The following is a 19,501-nucleotide window of genomic DNA, read 5'->3' as shown; positions in this document are numbered from 1 at the left end:
GGGGGCGGTAAGCATTCACTGTTTTCAGATCTCTGAAGTATAGAACAAGACGCCCACAGAGCGGCATGATCATTTAGCAGATTCAATGTTTACTTAGACCACTCAATTAAATGCAGTTTGCTTCATAATTTGTGCCTTAATGCATTTGCCTATCTCATTTTGTGATTTAAACCAGTACTTTTGATTAACTGAGATGTAAAAATGTCAACGCTTGTACTGGATAATGGTGCGTACTACGCCAAAATCGGCTACAGTCATGAGAAAGTCAGGTACAGTGTTTTTATTATGCATTTCCTTATGTAAAACGTATTATATTGTGTGCTAGTTATGTTGAGCTATGTATTTTCCCCCATTAGTGTTATCCCAAATTGCCAATTCCGTTCGAAGACTTCCAGGTTGAAAACTTTCACTGCCAATCAGCTGGATGAAATTAAAGACCCGTCCGGACTCTTCTATATCCTCCCGTTTCAAAAGGTATTGCCTCGATATGAATGATAAACTTCACTGTTTTCTATATAAAGCTCAGTGTATTAATTCACCTCGTCTACATCTGTATTAGGGGTATCTTGTGAACTGGGATGTGCAGCGCAAAGTCTGGGATCATCTGTTTGGAAAGGAGATGTTTAAGGTACTTGAATGATTACAAAGTAACAACATTTTATGTTTCATAAATATACAATATGAGATATTGAGCATGTACACACCATATTTGCAGGTGGACTTTGCTGATACCAACATTGTGATAACAGAACCGTACTTCAACTTCTCCTCAATTCAAGAATCCATGAATGAGATTTTATTCGAAGAATATCAGTTCCAGTCAGCCCTCAGAATGAATGGTACGTTTAGCGTACTAGGGTGCAGCCTACTTAGATTATATATGAGGATTCCATCATTTCTTTTCTTTTTTTCCAGCTGGATCTTTGAGTGCTCATCGATACTTCCATGAGAAGAACTCTGAGCTGTGTTGCGTTGTGGTGGACAGCGGCTTCTCCTTCACACACATCATTCCTTATTGTAGGGGAAGAAAGATGAAAGAGGGCATATGCAGGTGAGCCACTCATTAGCCTAATACAATTGTATTAAGCCATATAAACGCTAGGGATGCACCGAATATTCGGCCACCGAAAATTTTTGGCCGAAAATGCCCCAAAAGTGTATTTTCGGTTTTCGGCCGAAAGACTTTTATCACCGAAACAACATGGCCGAAATGTTGTGATGACGCAAACAGAAACCGCGACCTGCACGTGCTTGTCTGAAGCAACATGTCTGCGGTGTGGACGTATTTCAGTATATCTGAGAAACAGCCACGTCTGCTCCTTGCACACGAGAGCTCATGTTCTCGATGAGAAGAGGACCAGACTTCACTGTGAAACCGAACGCAATCTTTAACAGTGGGCATGTGTTAAGCGCGGAACACACTTCAATCTGGCGGCAGCGCGCGCGCGTGAACGCGATCATCTGTGAGCGCGATCGATCATCTCTTCCTTAAGAATAAACATGAATGAACATCTAAGGTGTGTTGAGGATACATAACAATTTACTGTCACGTATCATATGTGGTGTAATCGCTCAGTCAGTGTTTCAACGGCAGAAAGACCTCTATATAACTGCTGTAAACTAAACGGTCATGTAGCATTACATTTACCTCAGGCAGTCATTCAGTGTCCACATCTGTTAGTTCACTAGAGAAATCAACTCTTTCACTAAATATATGACCTATATTAGCCGTTATATTCTTCTTAACCTGTTAATGATATCTTGATTATTTCATGTATGTTTAAATAAAATGACAGACACTGTGTTTAAATGATTATATTTCAACAACGAATTGGATAAAAAACTATTTTATAATTAGATTTAGAAGTTATTGCAAAAACTGCCTTATGTGAAGTTTACATGTTTGTGTACTATGTTATTTGAGTGTTGATTATTAGACCTAAAAATACATAGCAAATGAATTTAGGCTAATAGTTTGGGCTGTTTTTAACCTTTAATATTAATGTGCAAGTAAGGGCTCCCTATATAGTTTACAGAAATATCTTCAATAAACTTTTAGTTATAATTTAATTAATTTAAGGACAGATACTTTTTTTTTTTTCAGTAAACCAATAAAAATAAATAAGCCATTTTGTAAAACTGCTGTACTGAACCGTCAGTTTTGTGTACCGCTACAACCCTATTCTACAGTTAACATATGGGCTATGGCAGTCTTTGTTTTGATACACTATTATGTTGAAGGCCTACAGAGAAAATAGTTGTATCTTTAAGCAGTTGCACTTGTTCTGAATGCACTTTCTTGTAGTAGTCCTACAGAGAAAAATTTAAAATGCACTAGACCTAAATGCACTTTGTTTTTATGAGAGAACATTTAATTTAAAAACCTTTCTGTAGGCCTGTACATTATTATTTAATGTACAAATGAGTGGGGTCAAGTTAAACATTTTAGTTTGAATTTTATTTTATACTGTGCATTGTTGCAATGTGCTAAATAAATATTGGCATAACTTGTAATTGATTTATTCTTTGAAACTTTAATATTAATGTATGCAATTGCAATGCCTTGATTTTAGTAAAGTTAGTACACAGTCTTAGCCATAAATGCAATGGTACTAATAATTGGCATAATTTCTTTCGGTGTTTCGGTTTTCGGCTTTCGGCCTTGGTTTCCTCTTTTTCGGTTTTCGGTTTCGGCCAAGAATTTTCATTTCGGTGCATCCCTAATAAACGCTGAACATTTTATAAGACTCTATGCACTTCCTAGAGTAAATGTAGGAGGAAAGCTGCTCACCAACCATTTGAAGGAGATCATTTCTTACAGGTACGCTTGCCACCATTTGAGTAAGGAAATTCTTTGGTGTTTCTTCCTTTGACAGCAGATTTCTCCTTGAGCTTGTCAATCTTTGTCTTATAGGCAGCTCCATGTGATGGATGAGACCCATGTGATCAATCAGGTCAAGGAAGATGTGTGTTATGTGTCTCAAGATTTCTACAAGGACATGGAGGTTGCACAGTAAGTTTGTAACAAATTATCAAATTGATGAGATAACAACATGTTTCACCAAATAAGCATATTAGAATAGTAATGGGCTCATGTGACACTGAAGAGTGATGATTCTGAAAATTCAGCTTTGATCACTGGGATAAATATTTTACAATACATTATAATAGGAAACAGTTTAAATTGTAATAATAATTCACAACATTACTATTTTGACTGTATTTTTTTAACAAATAAATACAGCCTTGGTGAGCATAATGGATCTCTTTCAAAAACATGAAAGGGTTAGTTTACTCAAAAATGACCCCTTTTGTTCATCTTCAGAACACAAATTAAGATCTTTTTGCTTTCTGTCTCTCCGTAGACACTGATGCTTCAAAAAGTTCATAAAGAGATTGTAAAACTAATTCATATGAATTGAGTTGAAATTTCTGAAGAGACACAATTGCTTTATATGATGAACTGGTTTAATTTAGGCTTTTATTCCCATATAAACATTCATCAACGCAAACATTATGGTATGGTAAACAGAAGCTCAAGCATGTTCGGTTGAGTTTCTGTTTATGTTCGCTGATCAATGTTTTAATTAATAAAAGCCTAAATTAAATCATCACATAGTGATCATGTCTCTTCAGAAACCGCTTAATTCATATGGATTCGTTTTACGATCTCTTCATTAACTTTTTGAAGCGTCAAAGTGTCAGTGGGGTAGCTGTCAATGGAGGGACAGAGAGCTCTCAGATTTCATCAAAAATATCTTAATTTGTGTTTCAAAGATGAACGAAAGTCTTACGGGTTTGGAACGACATGAGTGTGAGTAAATTATGACAGAATTTTAATTTTTGGGTGAACTATCCCTTCTGAATGGTTGTGTGTATGTATGTAATGTGTGTGTGTGTGTGTGTGTATATATATATATATAAATATAAATATAATATTAGTATAAATAATTCTGGTGATTTGACAGATTGAAAGGAGAAGATAATATGGTTATGAGAGACTATGTGCTGCCAGATTTCAGCTCAATCAAAAAAGGATTTTGCAAGGTAAGCAATTTGGCATGCTATGAAAAAATTCAACAATACACTTTCCCGGGTTTCACAGACGAGGCTAAAGCTAGTTAGCCTGGTCCTACCAGACTCTCGTACATTTCATTTGTACAGAGAGTCTGGCCACTCTCCATTGACAAGTGTTTACTTCCTTGAAGGCGGGTACTCTTTTGAAGTTTAAACTATTGGATCTGCCATAACCAATCGCTAACGTTTGGTCGTGACGTATGTCATGCGCTGTTCGCCTTTATTTCTAACATGGAAGTCCGTAAAAATAAATGTGCAGCCACCTCAGTGATAACCTCGTGCATTCAGATTGTGATTTTTTTCATTCATGGTGGAGGGGAGAGAGTCAAAAATCTAACTTTTCCCGGGACACAACATAATGGCCACCAAAAAAAACTCAGCAAAGATTGTTCTTGCTCCGGCTTTAACTTGCCGGATGGCTTCGCTCGCATTTTTCTCCGTGGTTACTGAACTACAACTCAAACTAGCGCACTACATCAACGTCATCGTTCTCAGCCACTCCCTCTGTTCGTTGATTGGACCAGTAAAAATTTGTTTGGAGAAAACCTAAAACTATACCGCAGTCCCAGACGGAGTACTGAAGGAAAATGAAAATTGAGCGGAAGTACGTAGGAGGGCGGAGCCAGGCTAAAAGCTAGTCCCAGCTTATCTGAAAACAACTTGCACTGACAATCTTAAAATATGTAAGTGCCATATTTTGGTCTCAAGATGCACACCAGTAATGTTTTTTTTTTTTCTAAGGCACGTTTAAAAAAACTACTTTAATGTCCTGGCTTAATCAAAGCCCTGTCTGTGAAACCAGGCCTTTGTCGTTTACTTATACAGCATATTTTTTCTTTGTGCTGCAGCCTCGAGAGGAGATGAATTTTACTGGTAAATATAAGACTGGGGAGCAGATTTTGCGGCTCATCAATGAGAGGTTTGCTGTCCCAGAGATGCTCTTTCATCCAGCTGACATCGGCATTCAGGAGATGGGCATACCTGAGGCTTTAGTCAGCTCTATTAACAACATGCCGGAAGGTAGATTTCAACTGGCTTCATCTCATTAGATGCATTTGTCGGTTTAAAATGTTATTTAGTTTAAAGTACTCTAATATATGCTCACTTTTTATGTCCAGAGATGCAGCCCCACTTCTATAAGAACATTGTTCTTACTGGTGGCAACGCCTTGTTCCCTGGATTCAGAGATCGGGTTTACAAAGAAGTCCGTGCACTTGCTCCCGTAGAATATGAAGTTTCTGTCGTTCTGCCACAGAAGTATGTTTTGAGAGTTCTGAAAAATTGATTGATATTTTGTCTGGTTATTCTTTACTGAATATTTCTCTTTTGTTCGCAGTCCTATTTGCTACCCATGGGAAGGAGGGAAGCTATTGGCCGAAAACCCTGACTTTGAAGAGATGGTGGTCACGAGAGACGATTATGAGGAAAATGGACATTATGTATGCGAAGAGAAGTTTGATATTTGACCTGCATATGAATTATCTGTCTTTTAATACAAAAAAATAGAACACTGCACATTTGTTTTTGTATGAAAACTAAGCTGTACATTGTCAACTGTACATTACATTCAATATTACAACAGGCTTTTTGACTTTGAGTGTGAGCAATTTGTATTGTTTTCCCTTTTTTAAAGACATTTCTTTTTGTATATATTAAAATGTGAACTGTAGAAATAAAAACATTTTTTACTCAGTCTCTTGGTAAGAAAATGTATTTAAACTATGTTTTGAAATTTTATATGATTAATAGCTTATGTTTCAGTTAAAGACATTTGATTTCACTAGCCCAGTGTATTATTATGAAGTGCATCTTTTTAGTCACGCAGCACGTGATCTGCGCGCTATCATCATCTCGCGCTCAGAATAAAATCCGCGGGAAAACCGCTTCAGAGACGCAGGAGTTCAAACCGTCGCCAAACATTAAGATAATTAAATATCTTTCTCTAAATTGTTCTAGAGTAATAACATACATTAGTGAAAGTAATTACATTTTTGTATAGTTTTCTATACTAGAGTGAGTGGAGCAGAAAGATCACACTCGTCAGGTAAGTTACTGATGATTCTGTGTAGATTCTTACAGAAGGGAAACCTTAACGTTACATAAAGTCTAGTTTTTGAAATATAAATAGTTTGAGATAACCTATGGTATCGGGTTTAAATTATTTTTACATAACGCTTTCAATAGGAACAATACGACTTTTCGAGACGAAGCTAATCATAAGCTCAGTGATAATTGATTAGCGAGTTTATTTGTGGCTGCTTTAACTTATATTTGAATAAATCCTCAGACTACTGCAAAATACTCTTCATACAGAAATAATATGGCAGCTTCAGGGAGAAAACAAAACAAGAAGACCAAACACAATGACAACTCTACAGATCTGAAAGCGTTTGATTTCAACAAACTGGAGGAAAAGAAAGGAAGCGGATCTGACGACGATACGAGAGATGGTGTGTCTGTGTATTTTATTATAAAACAGTTTATTTTATGATTAGTACTATTAAAAAGGTAATTGGTATTAGAGTGTGAATAATTTTAAGAAAATAAGAGAGATCAAATGCATGTTATTTTTTTATTTAGTACTGTCCTGAATAAGATAGCAGTGTCTATAATTTTGACATCCATCTTTTCACACTGAGGACAATTGAGGGACTCAAACATTACTTTTAATAAAGGTTCAAACGTTTGCCATTTTATGTTTCTCATATGTAACAGAAATGGCAGCTCTTATCAGTAGGTCAATTAACAAAATTTATTTGCACCAGCAGGAAAAAAGGTCACAAAATACGAGCATTTGGTCACAGTCTGGAGCCCTGTATTATGTTTATATACAGTCAAACCAAAAAGTATTTAGACACCAGATATATATTTTTTTACCAGTGGGTGCAGGACATTATAGTTAATTTATGAAATGAACTATCTATATTATTGTATATGTGTATAGAGAGAGAGAGAGAGAGAGAGAGAGAGAGAGCAAATGGTGTAGTTGTGAAGCATGTTTTTATGTTCTGAAACATTAGAAACTCCAATCATTGACAAGCTGACCAAGAAAAGATCTGCAGAGACGTTTGATGATGATGAAATACATACTGGTGGTGTGGGGTAAGTCAGCCAAAGTCAACCTAGCCAAAGTTATGAAGCCTTTGTCTGGATCAAAAAATAATTTGCTGTCCTTTATCTCAGGAATGAAGTTCAAAATATGCTGGAAAGATTCGGTGGTAAGTGAAGTCAACAACTGCATATTGTCTGTTTTGAAATACTGTTTAATACTCAAAAACATGACTGAACGGCCATTTAGCGGACATCAGCAAGGCCATGCAGACCAAAAGGAAACGCCTGGAGGTTCTCACCAAAACCTCCCTAAAGGGCAGTACTCAGAAACTGGAGCAAATGTGGAAAACCCAGCAGAATCAAAGGTAAATGAAAGCACTGTATGGAACATGACACATTCTTCTTTATTCACATCCACTCTGATGTTCATGTTGATTTTTTTTTTACAGGCAGAAGCTGACACAAGATTATTCTCAGCAGGTGCTCTCTGTGCTTCAGCAGTGGGAGACTGATGTTCAGAAATCTGAGGAGCAGGAGGAGAAACTAAATGTAGGAGTCAGACATTCGTCACATAAGTCGAGAAGTTTTAAAAGTTTCAACGTGTCATTTTGGGGCACAGCATCGCACTAAGGGAAATGAAATGTTAATTGTAGGATTAAGGGTCTCGTGAAAAATATAATATCGCTCTTTGGGATATCTTGCAGCTATTTAGAGATATTTGATGTAAACGTCTCTCACTTTGCCTTTGAACTTCCTAATTTCTGTTTTCACAGAATTTGTTTCGCCAGCAGCAGAAGCTCTTCCAGCAGGCGAGGGTTGTGCAAAACCAAAAAATGAAAACCATCAAAGACCTGTATGAGCAGTTTGTCAAGGTTACTGATGCCATCATCACTTTAATTATTTGAAAATCAACCAAGACCTTTTTTTTTTCATCATTTAGCTGACCGAGTGAGGTCTTTCATTTCTGTGCAGAACATGGAGGAGATGGAGAAAAGCCATGAAGCCTTCCTGCAGGGCACCCAGATGGAGCTTAGAAAAGAGATGGCTCTGCTGCAGAAGAAGATAATGATGGACACAGTGAGTGCTTCACAAAAAGATTTCACACAACTGAGTTTAGGCTCTGGATATTAAACATGTCTGCTTTAAATAGCCTCAATGTAACATGTAATGTATGCTTCATTACCAAAGTAACTCAATCAGGCTTGGTTTTGAATTGGAGCTCATTTATGAAAAACAAGAAGAAATAAGTTCATTTGTTTATGAAACCATTTTTTACATAAATTGTAAATTCAGTTCAATGTAAGAATGGATTTATGAACCATTTAAAGGGATAGTTCACCCAAAAATGACAATTACCCAATGTTTTACTCGCCCTCAAGCCATCCTAGGTGTATATGACATTCTGCTTTAAAAATAGCCGCAGTTACGTATGTTCTCAAAAAAGCTGGGAGCGATATCACCGATTTGTCAAACTATCGACCCATTTCTAATCTACCTTTCCTGGCAAAAGTGCTTGAGCGTGTGGTTGTTGGCCAACTCCATACTCATCTCTCTTTGAATAGCCTATTAGAACAATTTCAATCTGGGTTTAGATCTGGACACAGTACAGAGACTGCTCTTGTCAGGGTTCTCAATGATCTCCTTGTTATAGCTGACTCTGGGGGCTTGTGGCATTCTGGTCATATTAGACCTTACTGCTGCATTCGATACAATTTGTCATAGTATATTATTGGACAGATTACATAAGTGGACCGGTCTGTCTGGAACTGTGTTAAACTGGTTTAAATCTTACCTCTCAGATCGTTCCCAATTTGTCTACCTAGGTTCGAACAGATCTCAGACTGTTCCTCTGTGTCAGGGTGTCCCTCAGGGGTCAGTGTTGGGTCCTGTTTTATTTAGTGTTTATATGTTGCCTCTCGGGCAGATCATTCGGAAGTATGGCCTGAGCTTTCACTGCTACGCAGACGACACCCAGATTTATATCAGCTCTCAGCCGGATCTTAATTCTTCCTCCTCAAAAGTTTCTGACTGTTTGCTGGAAATTAAAGGGTGGATGAAACTCAACTTTCTAAAACTAAATTGCTCCAAAACTGAAGTCTTATTAATTGGCACTCCTTTGAATGTCAGTAAATGTAATGATTTCAAAATCTCAGTAGACAATACTCAATTGTCCTCTTCTGGTCAGGTTCGAAATTTGGGCGTGATTTTTGATGCCCAGCTAACTTTTAATTCACATTTTAAAAATATAACGAAGGTTGCTTTTTTCCATCTGAGGAACATTGCGCGTATTAGACTGTTTCTCTCTAGGCCTGATGCAGAGAGGCTTATCCATGCCTTTATCACGTCAAGGCTTGATTATTGTAACGCTCTGTTTGCTGGTTTACCAGCAAACTCTATTAAGAGGTTGCAATATATACAGAATTCTGCCGCACGTGTTTTGACTCATACATCCGCACGCCATCACATTATACCTGTGCTCCAGCAACTTCATTGGCTTCCAGTTCAGTCGCGTATTGATTTTAAAATTCTGATTTTAACCTATAAAGCAGTACATGGGTTGGCTCCAGATTACATCTGTGATTTGGTTACTCCTTCCATTCCTGCTCGCTCTCTCCGCTCTGCTGGCTCTCTCGCTCTGTTGCAGCCTCGTTGTAAATTAAAAACTATGGGGGGAAGGGCCTTTTCCTATAAGGCGCCAAAGCTATGGAATACATTACCCGCGTTTAGTATGGTGCGTTCACACCGGACGCGATTCGCGCGAGTGATTTACATGTTAAGTCAATGCAGAGACGCAAAATGGCATTCTGCTGCGCGATTCACGCTAATGAGGCTGCGCGAATTGAGCGTTTTCTTTGGCGGATATTCGCGCCACGTTAACCAATCAGGAGCTTGCTCTAGTAGTGACAACAATGAGGAGAAAATCTGTATATTAATATCTGGTTCAGAAAATCTTAAAACTACGTTTTGTCACACATTAACAGTAGATTTTAACAAAAAAAGACATGTAAACAGCCCATGTCAGCCATTTCTCAACGAGACGAGCCGCTGGCAGAAGCCCCTCCCATGACGCGAATTCGTGTCTGTTGTGCAGTGAATGTCACATGCGATTCGCGCGAATGAAGCAAGTAAACTCAAAATGTTCAAGCGTCCACCTTTGCGCGATAAGCGTGAATAATTTGCGTCAATCGCGTCCGGTGTGAACGCCACATAAGGGATGCTGCTTCTGTGGATTGTTTTAAGAAACTTCTTAAGACACATCTTTTTAGTCAAGCTTTTAATGTATAATGTATAAATCGTGCTCATTATTGCAAGGTTTGATTGTTTGATTACTTTGTCTGTATGCTGTAGCGCTTTGAGTCTGAGAAAGGTGCATTATAAAAATATGTATGATTATTATTATTATTCTTTCAGACGAATACAATATTAAAAGATCCACACGGCTCCGGGGGGTTAATAAAGGCATTCTGAAGCGAAGTGTTGTGTTTGTGTAAGAAATATATCCATATTTAACACTGTAACGGAGTTTGTTCGTATGGGAAGAAGGAGGCGGGAACCAGTGAACATTCACGATACTTTAATTCAAAATAAACACAAACTGAAAGTAAAAGCGGCAGCCCCTCACGGATGACTGCCGCCCACACACATAACCAAACATAAACAAAACACAACATAAAATTCCTGGCCTGGCCCTTTCTCGTCCTCCACTGATGTCGCTCCTGCTTATATGTCTCCGGGCTCCCTCATGAGAGGACTCAAGACTTGCAGGTGGTGCTCATTCTCAATCACCCACCGGTCCCGCTCGCTCCGCCCATGTCCCTCGCCAACCTTGCCACAAACATGTTATAAAGTTAAATATCTAGCTTCCGGCTGACCGCCTTCCGTATTCAACTTACGAAGAAAGTGTAACGCCAGTTCCATCTGCCGGAAGCTAGATACTTTATTTTACTTTATAACGTGTTAAAGATGGATATTTTTCTTACACAAAAAACATTGCTTCACTTCAGAAGGCCTTTATTAACCCCCGGGAGCCGTGTGGAGCACTTTTATAATGGATGGATGCACTTTTTTTGCGCTTCAAATGTTGGGCTGCCATTCACTGCCATTATAAAGCTTGGAAGAGCCAGGACATTTTTTAATATAACTGAATGTAAAAGAATGTCATATACACCTAGGATGGCATGAGGGTGAATAAATCATGGGGTAATTGTCATTTTTGGGTGAACTATCCCTTTAAGAACAATGAATATGTATTAACATTTATGATACATTTTTATATTTTATCATTACAGCAACAACAGGAGATGGCCACTGTTCGAAAGTCCCTACAATCCATGCTGTTCTGAAAACATCTTTCTGTTCTAATGTCATCAATAGAAATGTGGTGTGGATGACTTAACCTTATGTTCTAAAAGGAAGGTTTCTTTTATTGAATATGAGTTTATAAGCTGCCTGTTTGTTGTTTTTTCATCAATTTGTTCATTTTAATAAATAATTGTACTCCTGTTGTATTATATAAAATTATCCAAATAGATGTTTCTGTATTTTTTTAACCTAGTGTCAAGATTAAAGACCACACACATTTATTTTCCTTCGTGTTGAGGCAGTTTCTATTGAAACAGTTTTTTATACATCTTGCTGCTTGCTATTTGGTTACAGATGGCATTAGAGGGTGGGATATTCTCATTCTAGAGAGCATTTGATTGGACAAAATTATGTGTAGTGCAGTATTAGTCTTTAATAGTTTTGATCCACTTTCTTAAAAAAGAAAGTACATTTTAAATCTGTGTATATAACGTGTCTCATGAATTACATTCATGTGAAGTGGTTTATATCAATGAACATATATTATTTTAAATATATTTTAAGAAGAAAAATAACATTTGACATTTTAATAAAATAAGGAATTTTAATTTACATGAGAGTAAATAAAAGGGTCCTTTAATACAAACCCAACTATCCATGTGCCGGAAGTGGCGTAACCGGAAAAAACCCCGAGAGTTCTATGGCGGTGTTTTCCATTGTGGCTTCGCTTTTCGCCGATGCGGTATATAAGCGAAGATTTTTGCCTTTCGTAGTGGTGTGATTTGGGAAGATGGTGAGTAATGTTAACGTATTTCAATTACACAATAAACTCGTGGAGTTTTCGTAAACTATGGCCTTACGATTTTAATGTAATAATTGCTTGCTAAACGGTTAAGTTACCAGCGTCTTCGGTTAAACGCCGAATCCGACCAGCCGCTTCACAGATCAGTTAAAGCCCTCAGTGCTGTTGTTTTCGGATTTCTGTCAGTGGATATCACGAATAACTAGTTCACTAGCAAAGAACTGTGTTTTTGTATGTCAGTAAGATATTAAGTATAAATTGTTTACATATAAAGGTGACGTACTTACAGAGGCTCATAGTCTTGATGCGTTTAAAAAGGCATTTATGTGTCTTCCTGTCTTATTTTCCCTCTTCCTAGAATCAACAGCACACAGTCTGTCAGCTATAGCCAAAGTTCAAACATTATTTACGTTAAGCCATATTCAGAGGTGATGAATGACATTCAGGAAGGTTCAGACTCCGAGGCCGGCAATCCTCTGTTCAGTCCCCGGATGGAGTCAGACACTCCGGACTCCCTGAACAATGCCTGTTTTTTGAATGACAGCGACTACCTGTTTGAAGACCCTGGACTCTCTCATGACTTCTCTTCCACTTTTGTACCCGAGACCCCTAGGTACCATTTCATTTGTAAATATCATATTAGTCTAAATTATTTGTATGTTTGGCATGTAATAGACAAGACATCAATTCACATTCATGTGAGCAAAGACAAGTATCTAACTTCACTTTTCAGCCCACTGACTCACAGAAGAAAACGACATTCCCAAAAAGAGGACAACAAAATTGTGGTAAGGGGAAAAAAGGGCTAAGTTCACATTGGTATGCTACTATTCTAATGTATTTCTGTAGTATGTGTGCAGTATGCACAGTATACAGATTTTCTGTATGCATACAATTCTAGGATGTCCTACTATATTTTCTAAAATGTGCAGCAGAAAATACTGTATCCAACGATGCAGCATGCTTGACCTTTCATTTCCAGCACTACCAAGAAATCTGAAGTAATTTAAAAAATGTTTTTAAATCGCAAAACAATAATATACTTATACAATTACAAAAAATGTGAATAAAAAAATACAAAATAACCATTCATTTATCCAATAAATTAGTTAAAAATGAAAAATGGCCATTTATAAATATTATATAAAATGCAAAATAATTTTATAAAATAAAAATATTCAATTAAATGCAAAATAATAATTTTATATATAAAAACACACACATTTTATATATATATATATATATATTATAATAATAATAATAATATTATTATTATGCTTAATTACACATGTAATGTACACAATGCAATGACTTGAAATTCTGGGATTATTAGTACATAATACTGCCGTACTGTTTCATATACTATTTTTAAAATATTAGTTAGCAATATGTAATTTCAGAATTCTAGTATTCCATTCAGAAGATTACATTTTTAAAATTGTATTAATAAATACTTTTATGCTCGATTAAAACATTGTTCTTAATTGTAGGCGACACCGTCCTGTTCAGATGGAAATAAATGGGAAAGACAAGAACACATCCCAGGATACCTCAGCACCACTCCGGGCTCCCAAAGAACAATGAAGCGGCGCAAACTGGAGGATTCAAATGCAAGTGCACTGCGCGGATACTCCGGCATTACACCGGGAGCAAATGGATTTGTAACAGCCTCGTCTCTTTTGCCCTCTGATTTTACATGGTTCGAGTCTCCACGTCCAGCAACCTCCTCCTCTTCTCATGTTTCTGCATCTTGCAAGCCTTCATCCTCAGCTGGGTCTTCCACGTGTGCACTGGATCAAACTAGCGATCCGGCATATTTAAACGAGCTGCAAGTGACAGGTCGCACCTCTAAGCAAAAGACTCTAAACAAAAGCAATGGAAGGGAACCGAAGTCCAAAAAGAGCATCTATAGCAAACCCAGATCTAAAGCCTCTAAAAGTACAACAGCACACACCCCTTTACTCGCCACAGAGGATGAAGCTTTACTGCTGGATGCAGGTACAGATGACCATGATCCACACGTTTGGATATTGCTCTTTCACCTTTCTATAATGAGTCTTTATGTTTGTTTATAGCAAAGAGATTGCAAGGACCAGCTGTATGTCCGATACCAGACGATATTGTCATCATAGAGGATGACGCTGATGATGTAGTGGTCGAGAGCATGGTCCGCTCCGTTCAGATGGCTGAGGATGAGGCGTATGCCAGAAGCCTTCAGGTGAGACTCGCTCTCCTGGTCCTTATCGAGAAACAATAGGGAAGTGACTAACTCTTTTATTCTTGTGTATGCAGGAACAGTTTGATATGGAGGAGCGAATGGAGCAGCAGAGGCTACAGAGCAGATCACCCAGTAGAAACGACCACAACCATATGGTCAGTGTTTTTTTTTTTTTTTTTTTTTACTTTACTTTATCCGCATAGTGCCGAAGTTATGACGTCACTTTGTAGGCCAAAACGCGGAAGTGAGTTAACAGTTTAGCACTTCCAGTTCCCTCGCCCTAAAGTCTATGGGTTTTTTGAATGGGTTTTTGCTAAATCGCCTGAAATAAATAAGGTCTGTGGTTAACAAAGCCTCTAAATATTTTCACGTTTTGATCTATGACATAAAACACATTAGTTAAAACCTGCTTGTGATTTTTTAAAAACTTTATTGTGTCTTAAAAAACCGGTGGTTGCTAACAAGTTGCTAAAAGGGACTACATGCTTTGGCGGGGACTTTAGACGTCATTGTGACAAACAGGAAATCTCTCACTAGCCCGCGTTTCAGCCTCACTTATGAAGAACTTATGTGGCGTGAATAAATCGCGCGAAGTTGGATGCTTGAACATTTTGAGTTTACTCGTATCATTCGCGTGGGACATTCACTGCACAACAGACGCGAATTCGCCTCATGGGAGGGGCTTCTGCCAGCCGGCTCGTTGAGAAATGGCTGACATGGGCTGTGTTTACATGTCTTTTTTTGTTAAAATCTACTGTTAATGTGTGACACACGTAGTTTTAAGACTTTTTCAGGCGATAATGTAGTTGTTTAAAGCTCAAATCTGTGGTTTATTTATATAAAGAGGGCCTATTTGAACATTTTATCTGGTGTTTTCGGAGTTGTAAGCTCCAGTGGATCAGCGTTGTCATCAAGCTTCCTCAAACTTTATTTAAAAAACCCGCTTGCTCATTATGATGAGCTGTCGACCCAAAAAAACGAGCGTTTAAGAAGATAAAAGTGGATACAGGCAATACGAAGTGAAGCTTCAGCAGGAAGAATGGGTCAATTTTGGGATCCTGACACTCAGTATGCCTCAATATGTCTATGTGTGCAGTAAACATTTTGTCACTGTTAAGTCAAATATCCAAATGTCCGTTTTATATATTATATTTCCTGTCGCTGATTACGTTCCCTCTAGTCGTCGTAGTTCTCAGTGTAATATGACCCGTCACGCTCTGGCTCAATTGCCTGATTCCACTTTTTTGTCCTTAAACGCTCGTTTTTTGGGTCAACAGCTTATAAAAACGTCTGGGTTTTTGCTTCTGGGTTTTGTTTAGCTTGTTTGCTGTACACTGTGTCACATATCAGCTTTTATACATTGTTCAGTTTTTTGTTATAAGTCCGAAATAACAAGGAGGCAGCCTCCCGCAATGCAAAGTCAATGGAGACGGTTTTATTGTTTTCCCCCCCGGTGGGTGTGGTCTTCAAATTATGACGTGTGTCACTCTGTCTCTATGGTGTGCTGTAGTCCGTTTATAGCCTACCGTTAGCATTTTATATCTGGCGGCTTTATTTAGGCTTCAAAATGTATACATTTTGGATTAACATGTAAAGATTATCTTGATAGACAAAGCGTGTAAGGGTCATAACTCTTTGTTGAACACAGATCTTATTTTTTGCGATTTTCCAAAAGTCTATGGGGAAAATGCATGGCTTTTTGATCGAGGGAACCCATGCGCCGCTAACTTCCGGGTTGTCCTACAAAGTGATGTCATAACTTCGGCAATCTATTGACTTTTTTCTTCCGAGCATTGAATGATGATGCTGTGATCATAAGCAAACAAAAAGTGATGCAGGTTTCATGCAGGTTGATCCGTATGTTGGCTTGGGCTGGATCTCTCCTTGGGCCTCGTTGATGAACTCGGCATCATTCTCGCACGGACCCTCAGAGCTTTCAGAGATACAGCAGGCCATCTTTGGAGAGCAACCCCGTAAGTCACCATAGATGATCCACATATATCATTTGATTCTGCCCTGATGATTTCATTTAATTAAAAGAAGAGTTTAATCATTAATATTTGTGTTATAATTTATAAAATATGAATAAATATAATAATAAATATTAATGGTATTCGTATATATGTGCGTGTATAAAATGATATCAAATTAGTATTATGAATAATAAAAAAAAAAAAAAATATATATATATATATATATATATATATATATACACACACACACACACACACACACACACACTGCTGGTCGTTGGGGTTAGTACGATTCTTTAGAATGTTTTTGAAAAAAGACTCTGTAATATTGTGAGTAATGTATACAGCAAGTTTTATTAAAATGTTCTTTTTTAATATATATATTAAAATGAATTATGAAAAGCTGAATTTTCAGCATCTTTACTCCAGTCTACAGTGTCACATGATCCTTCAGAAATCATTCTAATATGATGAATCAACAGCATGACCATATTTTTGTGGAAAGTTGAAACCATGATAGATTTTTCAGGATTCTGTTCAAAAGAACAGCATTTATATAAAATACAAATATTTTGTAATATTATAAATGTCTTTACTGTCACTTTTGATCAATTTTATGTCTTCAATGACCCCAAAACCTTGAATGGCGCTGTGTGTGTGTATGTATATTTATTTATTTTTTATTATATATACATTTTAAATGTATTTTTATTTCATCTTTGGACAGGCAGACAACAAGGACGTCGGCAAACCAGCAGAACTAATAATAATTCCCGGCGCAGACAGGCTCGCTTACAAACAGACTTGTTTGATGACAGCCAGGGAAATAATTATGAGGTTTGAATTATGCTAATTCACAGAAATCACATGCTTAACTACAATTATCGCGTGCTTCCTCATCTCTGATATTATTCATTGCTTTATAAGGCTCTCTTAGCGTTCGAGGAGCAACAAGGTTCTGTAGTATCCAAGAACACTCTGACAAAGGCCGAGATCGAACGGCTGCCCATAAAAACCTTCGATCCCGCGCACAGCGCAGGAAAGACAGAGTAAGTCACAGAGCAGGACGCCACAAAAGAGATTTCCCATAATGCAAAGTTTTTAATCACGCTCTCTTTGCAGCTGCCAGATCTGTTTCAGCGAGTACAAGGCGGGTGAACGGCTCAGGATGCTTCCATGTCTCCACGATTACCACGTGAAATGCATCGACCGCTGGCTAAAGGTCTGTCTCGCTTTAACACAATCCTATTATTCATTTCAAAGGCACGTTTTGCTAACCTTTTTCCACTTTTCTTAACAGGAAAACGCCACCTGTCCCATCTGCAGAGCAGATATATCGGAGTGTGGGGGTTTTTCTTGAGCACGCACAACTTCAGGTCTCATTATCTACCTCACAGCTGGTCATGTGACTCCCTGTTTGTCTTTTAAACAGTCTTATTTTGAGTGTTATTTAACGCTTTTTAAATGCGTAATATTTGTCTGATGTTTGAACCAGCATAAGGCACTGCCAAGCAACTGTTGTTTTAAAAGATCCTTCTAAAACATATCAGATATGAATATCACACCAGTGGCAACAAAACGACACTGTAAGCAATAGGTGTTTTCAAATAAAATCAATTTCTAAACATTTTTGCCTGTTTTTATTGTAATAGTGACCTTTTTTTAAGAAGAATAAATTATACATGTAGCTATTAAACTATCACTATTATTCTGTTTATGTAAATGACAGGCATGAGATTTGATTCACTCTGTTTCGTAATATCTCTTCTTCAAAGCTCTGTACTTCCGGAGGTAATACAGCGCTTCCAGCTCTTTCACCACAAATTCTCCTCGGCTGATGAGCTCTTTGATCTTCTCGGGGTCTCGCACATCTTTATTCTTGGTAAATGCAGCCCTCAGTCTGTCTCTGAAATAGTCGGCTCCTTTCGGATACTCCCGTCCAAGAAACAGCAACTTCAAGCAGAAGAATCATAAGACGGATTATGACTTTCTACTGCCTGGAGTCAGATTTTTCTCCCATAATTACATTTTTATTTTCTTAATATAAAGGAAGACTGTCACTTGATTTAATAGTATTGGGTAGACCGGGGCTAGTTGTCACAGTGTTTACTACAATTAATATATTTGAGTGCACAGATAATTGTGGAGGTCATTTAGTGTATAGACTACAAAAATGGTTTTGCTACCAAAAAATAATTTGACATTTTTACTGCAGTTGCCCCAAAAAAAGTAAATAAATAAATAATTGGACTTTTGACTCAAAACCTTGTAGTTACTAAGATTAAAACCTCTTTGACAACACTAAGTTTTTTTTTCAAGATTTCAAGGGACTGAATCAACATTTATAAAGGAAAAATATTCAGATGTAGATTAGGGACATTACACAAACACTCACACACATCTGGTTTACTATCTTGTGGGGACTCTCCATAGACGTAATGGTTTTTATACTGTACAAACTGTTTATTATATCCCCTTGCACTAACCCTACCATCACAGGAAACTGCACTTTTACGTTTTCAAAAAACTCTGTATTGTTTATACGCTTTTTTCCTCATGACGACCTCAATTTAGGTCCCTAGGGTGACACGAGTCCCAATGATTTTGTGTGCTTTCAGGTTGAAGTCCCCACTGGGATAGAAAAACATGTACATAAATAGCATTAAAAGCAGAAGGGGGCAGTGTACTCACAGTTTTGTACAGTTGTACTACCTCTGCTCGGAGTGGGTTGGCCATTTCCCAGTGATTATTCTGATTTCAGCCAAACACAGCCTGCATATAAACACAGCTGACCCGTTGCCTCTCATTCAAAGTTTTTCAAAACAGACTGCGATACAATGTCAAGACGGAACAATGACACGCTTTAAGTTGTAACACGGAAAAACAAAAAAAAAAGACAAGAGTTGTTTATAATCTACTTACTTGCTAATGTGTCATATTGCCCTTTGGACGCGTTGAAAAACAACCAGCTGGAGTGTTACATCCGCGGTCGTCAAAAACATGGTCAAAATAAAAGTACTTAAAGGGTTAAATATAAAATTGATACATTACCTGGTAATAAAAAAACAGTATACGCTA

General features: G+C 37.6%; 4 protein-coding genes across 7 annotated transcripts; 3 read left to right on the top strand and 1 right to left on the bottom strand.

Annotated features, from left to right (window-relative positions):
• Window positions 1-17: 17 nt before the first annotated feature.
• On the top strand, window positions 18-5,770 carry actr6 (actin related protein 6). Of its 2 annotated transcripts, XM_079809670.1 has the most exons (11): window positions 18-269; window positions 357-474; window positions 560-628; window positions 716-839; window positions 916-1,051; window positions 2,765-2,821; window positions 2,915-3,013; window positions 3,969-4,047; window positions 4,926-5,097; window positions 5,196-5,334; window positions 5,414-5,770. In XM_079809670.1, the coding sequence occupies exons 1-11, from the start codon at window positions 202-204 to the stop codon at window positions 5,541-5,543; spliced, it is 1,191 nt and encodes a 396-aa protein (XP_079665796.1). In that variant the 5' UTR covers window positions 18-201; the 3' UTR covers window positions 5,544-5,770. The 2 variants fall into 2 exon arrangements, with proteins under 2 accessions (XP_079665796.1, XP_079665797.1); XM_079809671.1 differs by lacking the exon at window positions 2,765-2,821.
• A 600-nt stretch (window positions 5,771-6,370) lies between these two features.
• sycp3 (synaptonemal complex protein 3) lies at window positions 6,371-11,652 on the top strand. The gene is made up of 8 exons (XM_079809669.1): window positions 6,371-6,527; window positions 7,098-7,179; window positions 7,261-7,295; window positions 7,376-7,493; window positions 7,578-7,677; window positions 7,902-8,000; window positions 8,101-8,205; window positions 11,418-11,652. Exons 1-8 carry the CDS (start codon window positions 6,398-6,400, stop codon window positions 11,469-11,471), a joined length of 723 nt encoding a protein of 240 aa, XP_079665795.1. The 5' UTR covers window positions 6,371-6,397; the 3' UTR covers window positions 11,472-11,652.
• A 467-nt stretch (window positions 11,653-12,119) lies between these two features.
• LOC307121754 (uncharacterized protein) lies at window positions 12,120-18,049 on the top strand. 2 transcript variants are annotated; one of them, XM_079809510.1, is made up of 11 exons: window positions 12,120-12,223; window positions 12,591-12,845; window positions 12,966-13,020; window positions 13,723-14,230; window positions 14,308-14,450; window positions 14,525-14,605; window positions 16,300-16,423; window positions 17,151-17,260; window positions 17,351-17,472; window positions 17,546-17,645; window positions 17,724-18,049. In XM_079809510.1, the coding sequence occupies exons 2-11, from the start codon at window positions 12,664-12,666 to the stop codon at window positions 17,781-17,783; spliced, it is 1,485 nt and encodes a 494-aa protein (XP_079665636.1). In that variant the 5' UTR covers window positions 12,120-12,223; window positions 12,591-12,663; the 3' UTR covers window positions 17,784-18,049. The 2 variants fall into 2 exon arrangements, with proteins under 2 accessions (XP_079665636.1, XP_079665635.1); XM_079809509.1 differs by having other exon boundaries at window positions 17,546-17,859.
• Window positions 18,022-19,411, bottom strand: lyrm5b (LYR motif containing 5b). Of its 2 annotated transcripts, none has more exons than XM_079809512.1 (3): window positions 19,346-19,411; window positions 19,115-19,250; window positions 18,022-18,376 (listed from the first exon to the last, which is right to left on the bottom strand). In XM_079809512.1, the coding sequence occupies exons 2-3, from the start codon at window positions 19,157-19,159 to the stop codon at window positions 18,167-18,169; spliced, it is 255 nt and encodes an 84-aa protein (XP_079665638.1). In that variant the 5' UTR covers window positions 19,160-19,250; window positions 19,346-19,411; the 3' UTR covers window positions 18,022-18,166. The 2 variants fall into 2 exon arrangements, with proteins under 2 accessions (XP_079665638.1, XP_079665637.1); XM_079809511.1 differs by having other exon boundaries at window positions 19,115-19,195.
• Window positions 19,412-19,501: the final 90 nt, after the last annotated feature.

The sequence above is a fragment of the Gobio gobio genome, assembly GCF_949357685.1.
Source record: "Gobio gobio genome assembly, chromosome: 25".
Taxonomy (NCBI): Eukaryota; Metazoa; Chordata; class Actinopteri; order Cypriniformes; family Gobionidae; genus Gobio; species Gobio gobio.
Note: the sequence above shows the minus strand (reverse complement) of the source record. Positions and strands in the feature narration are given on the sequence as shown.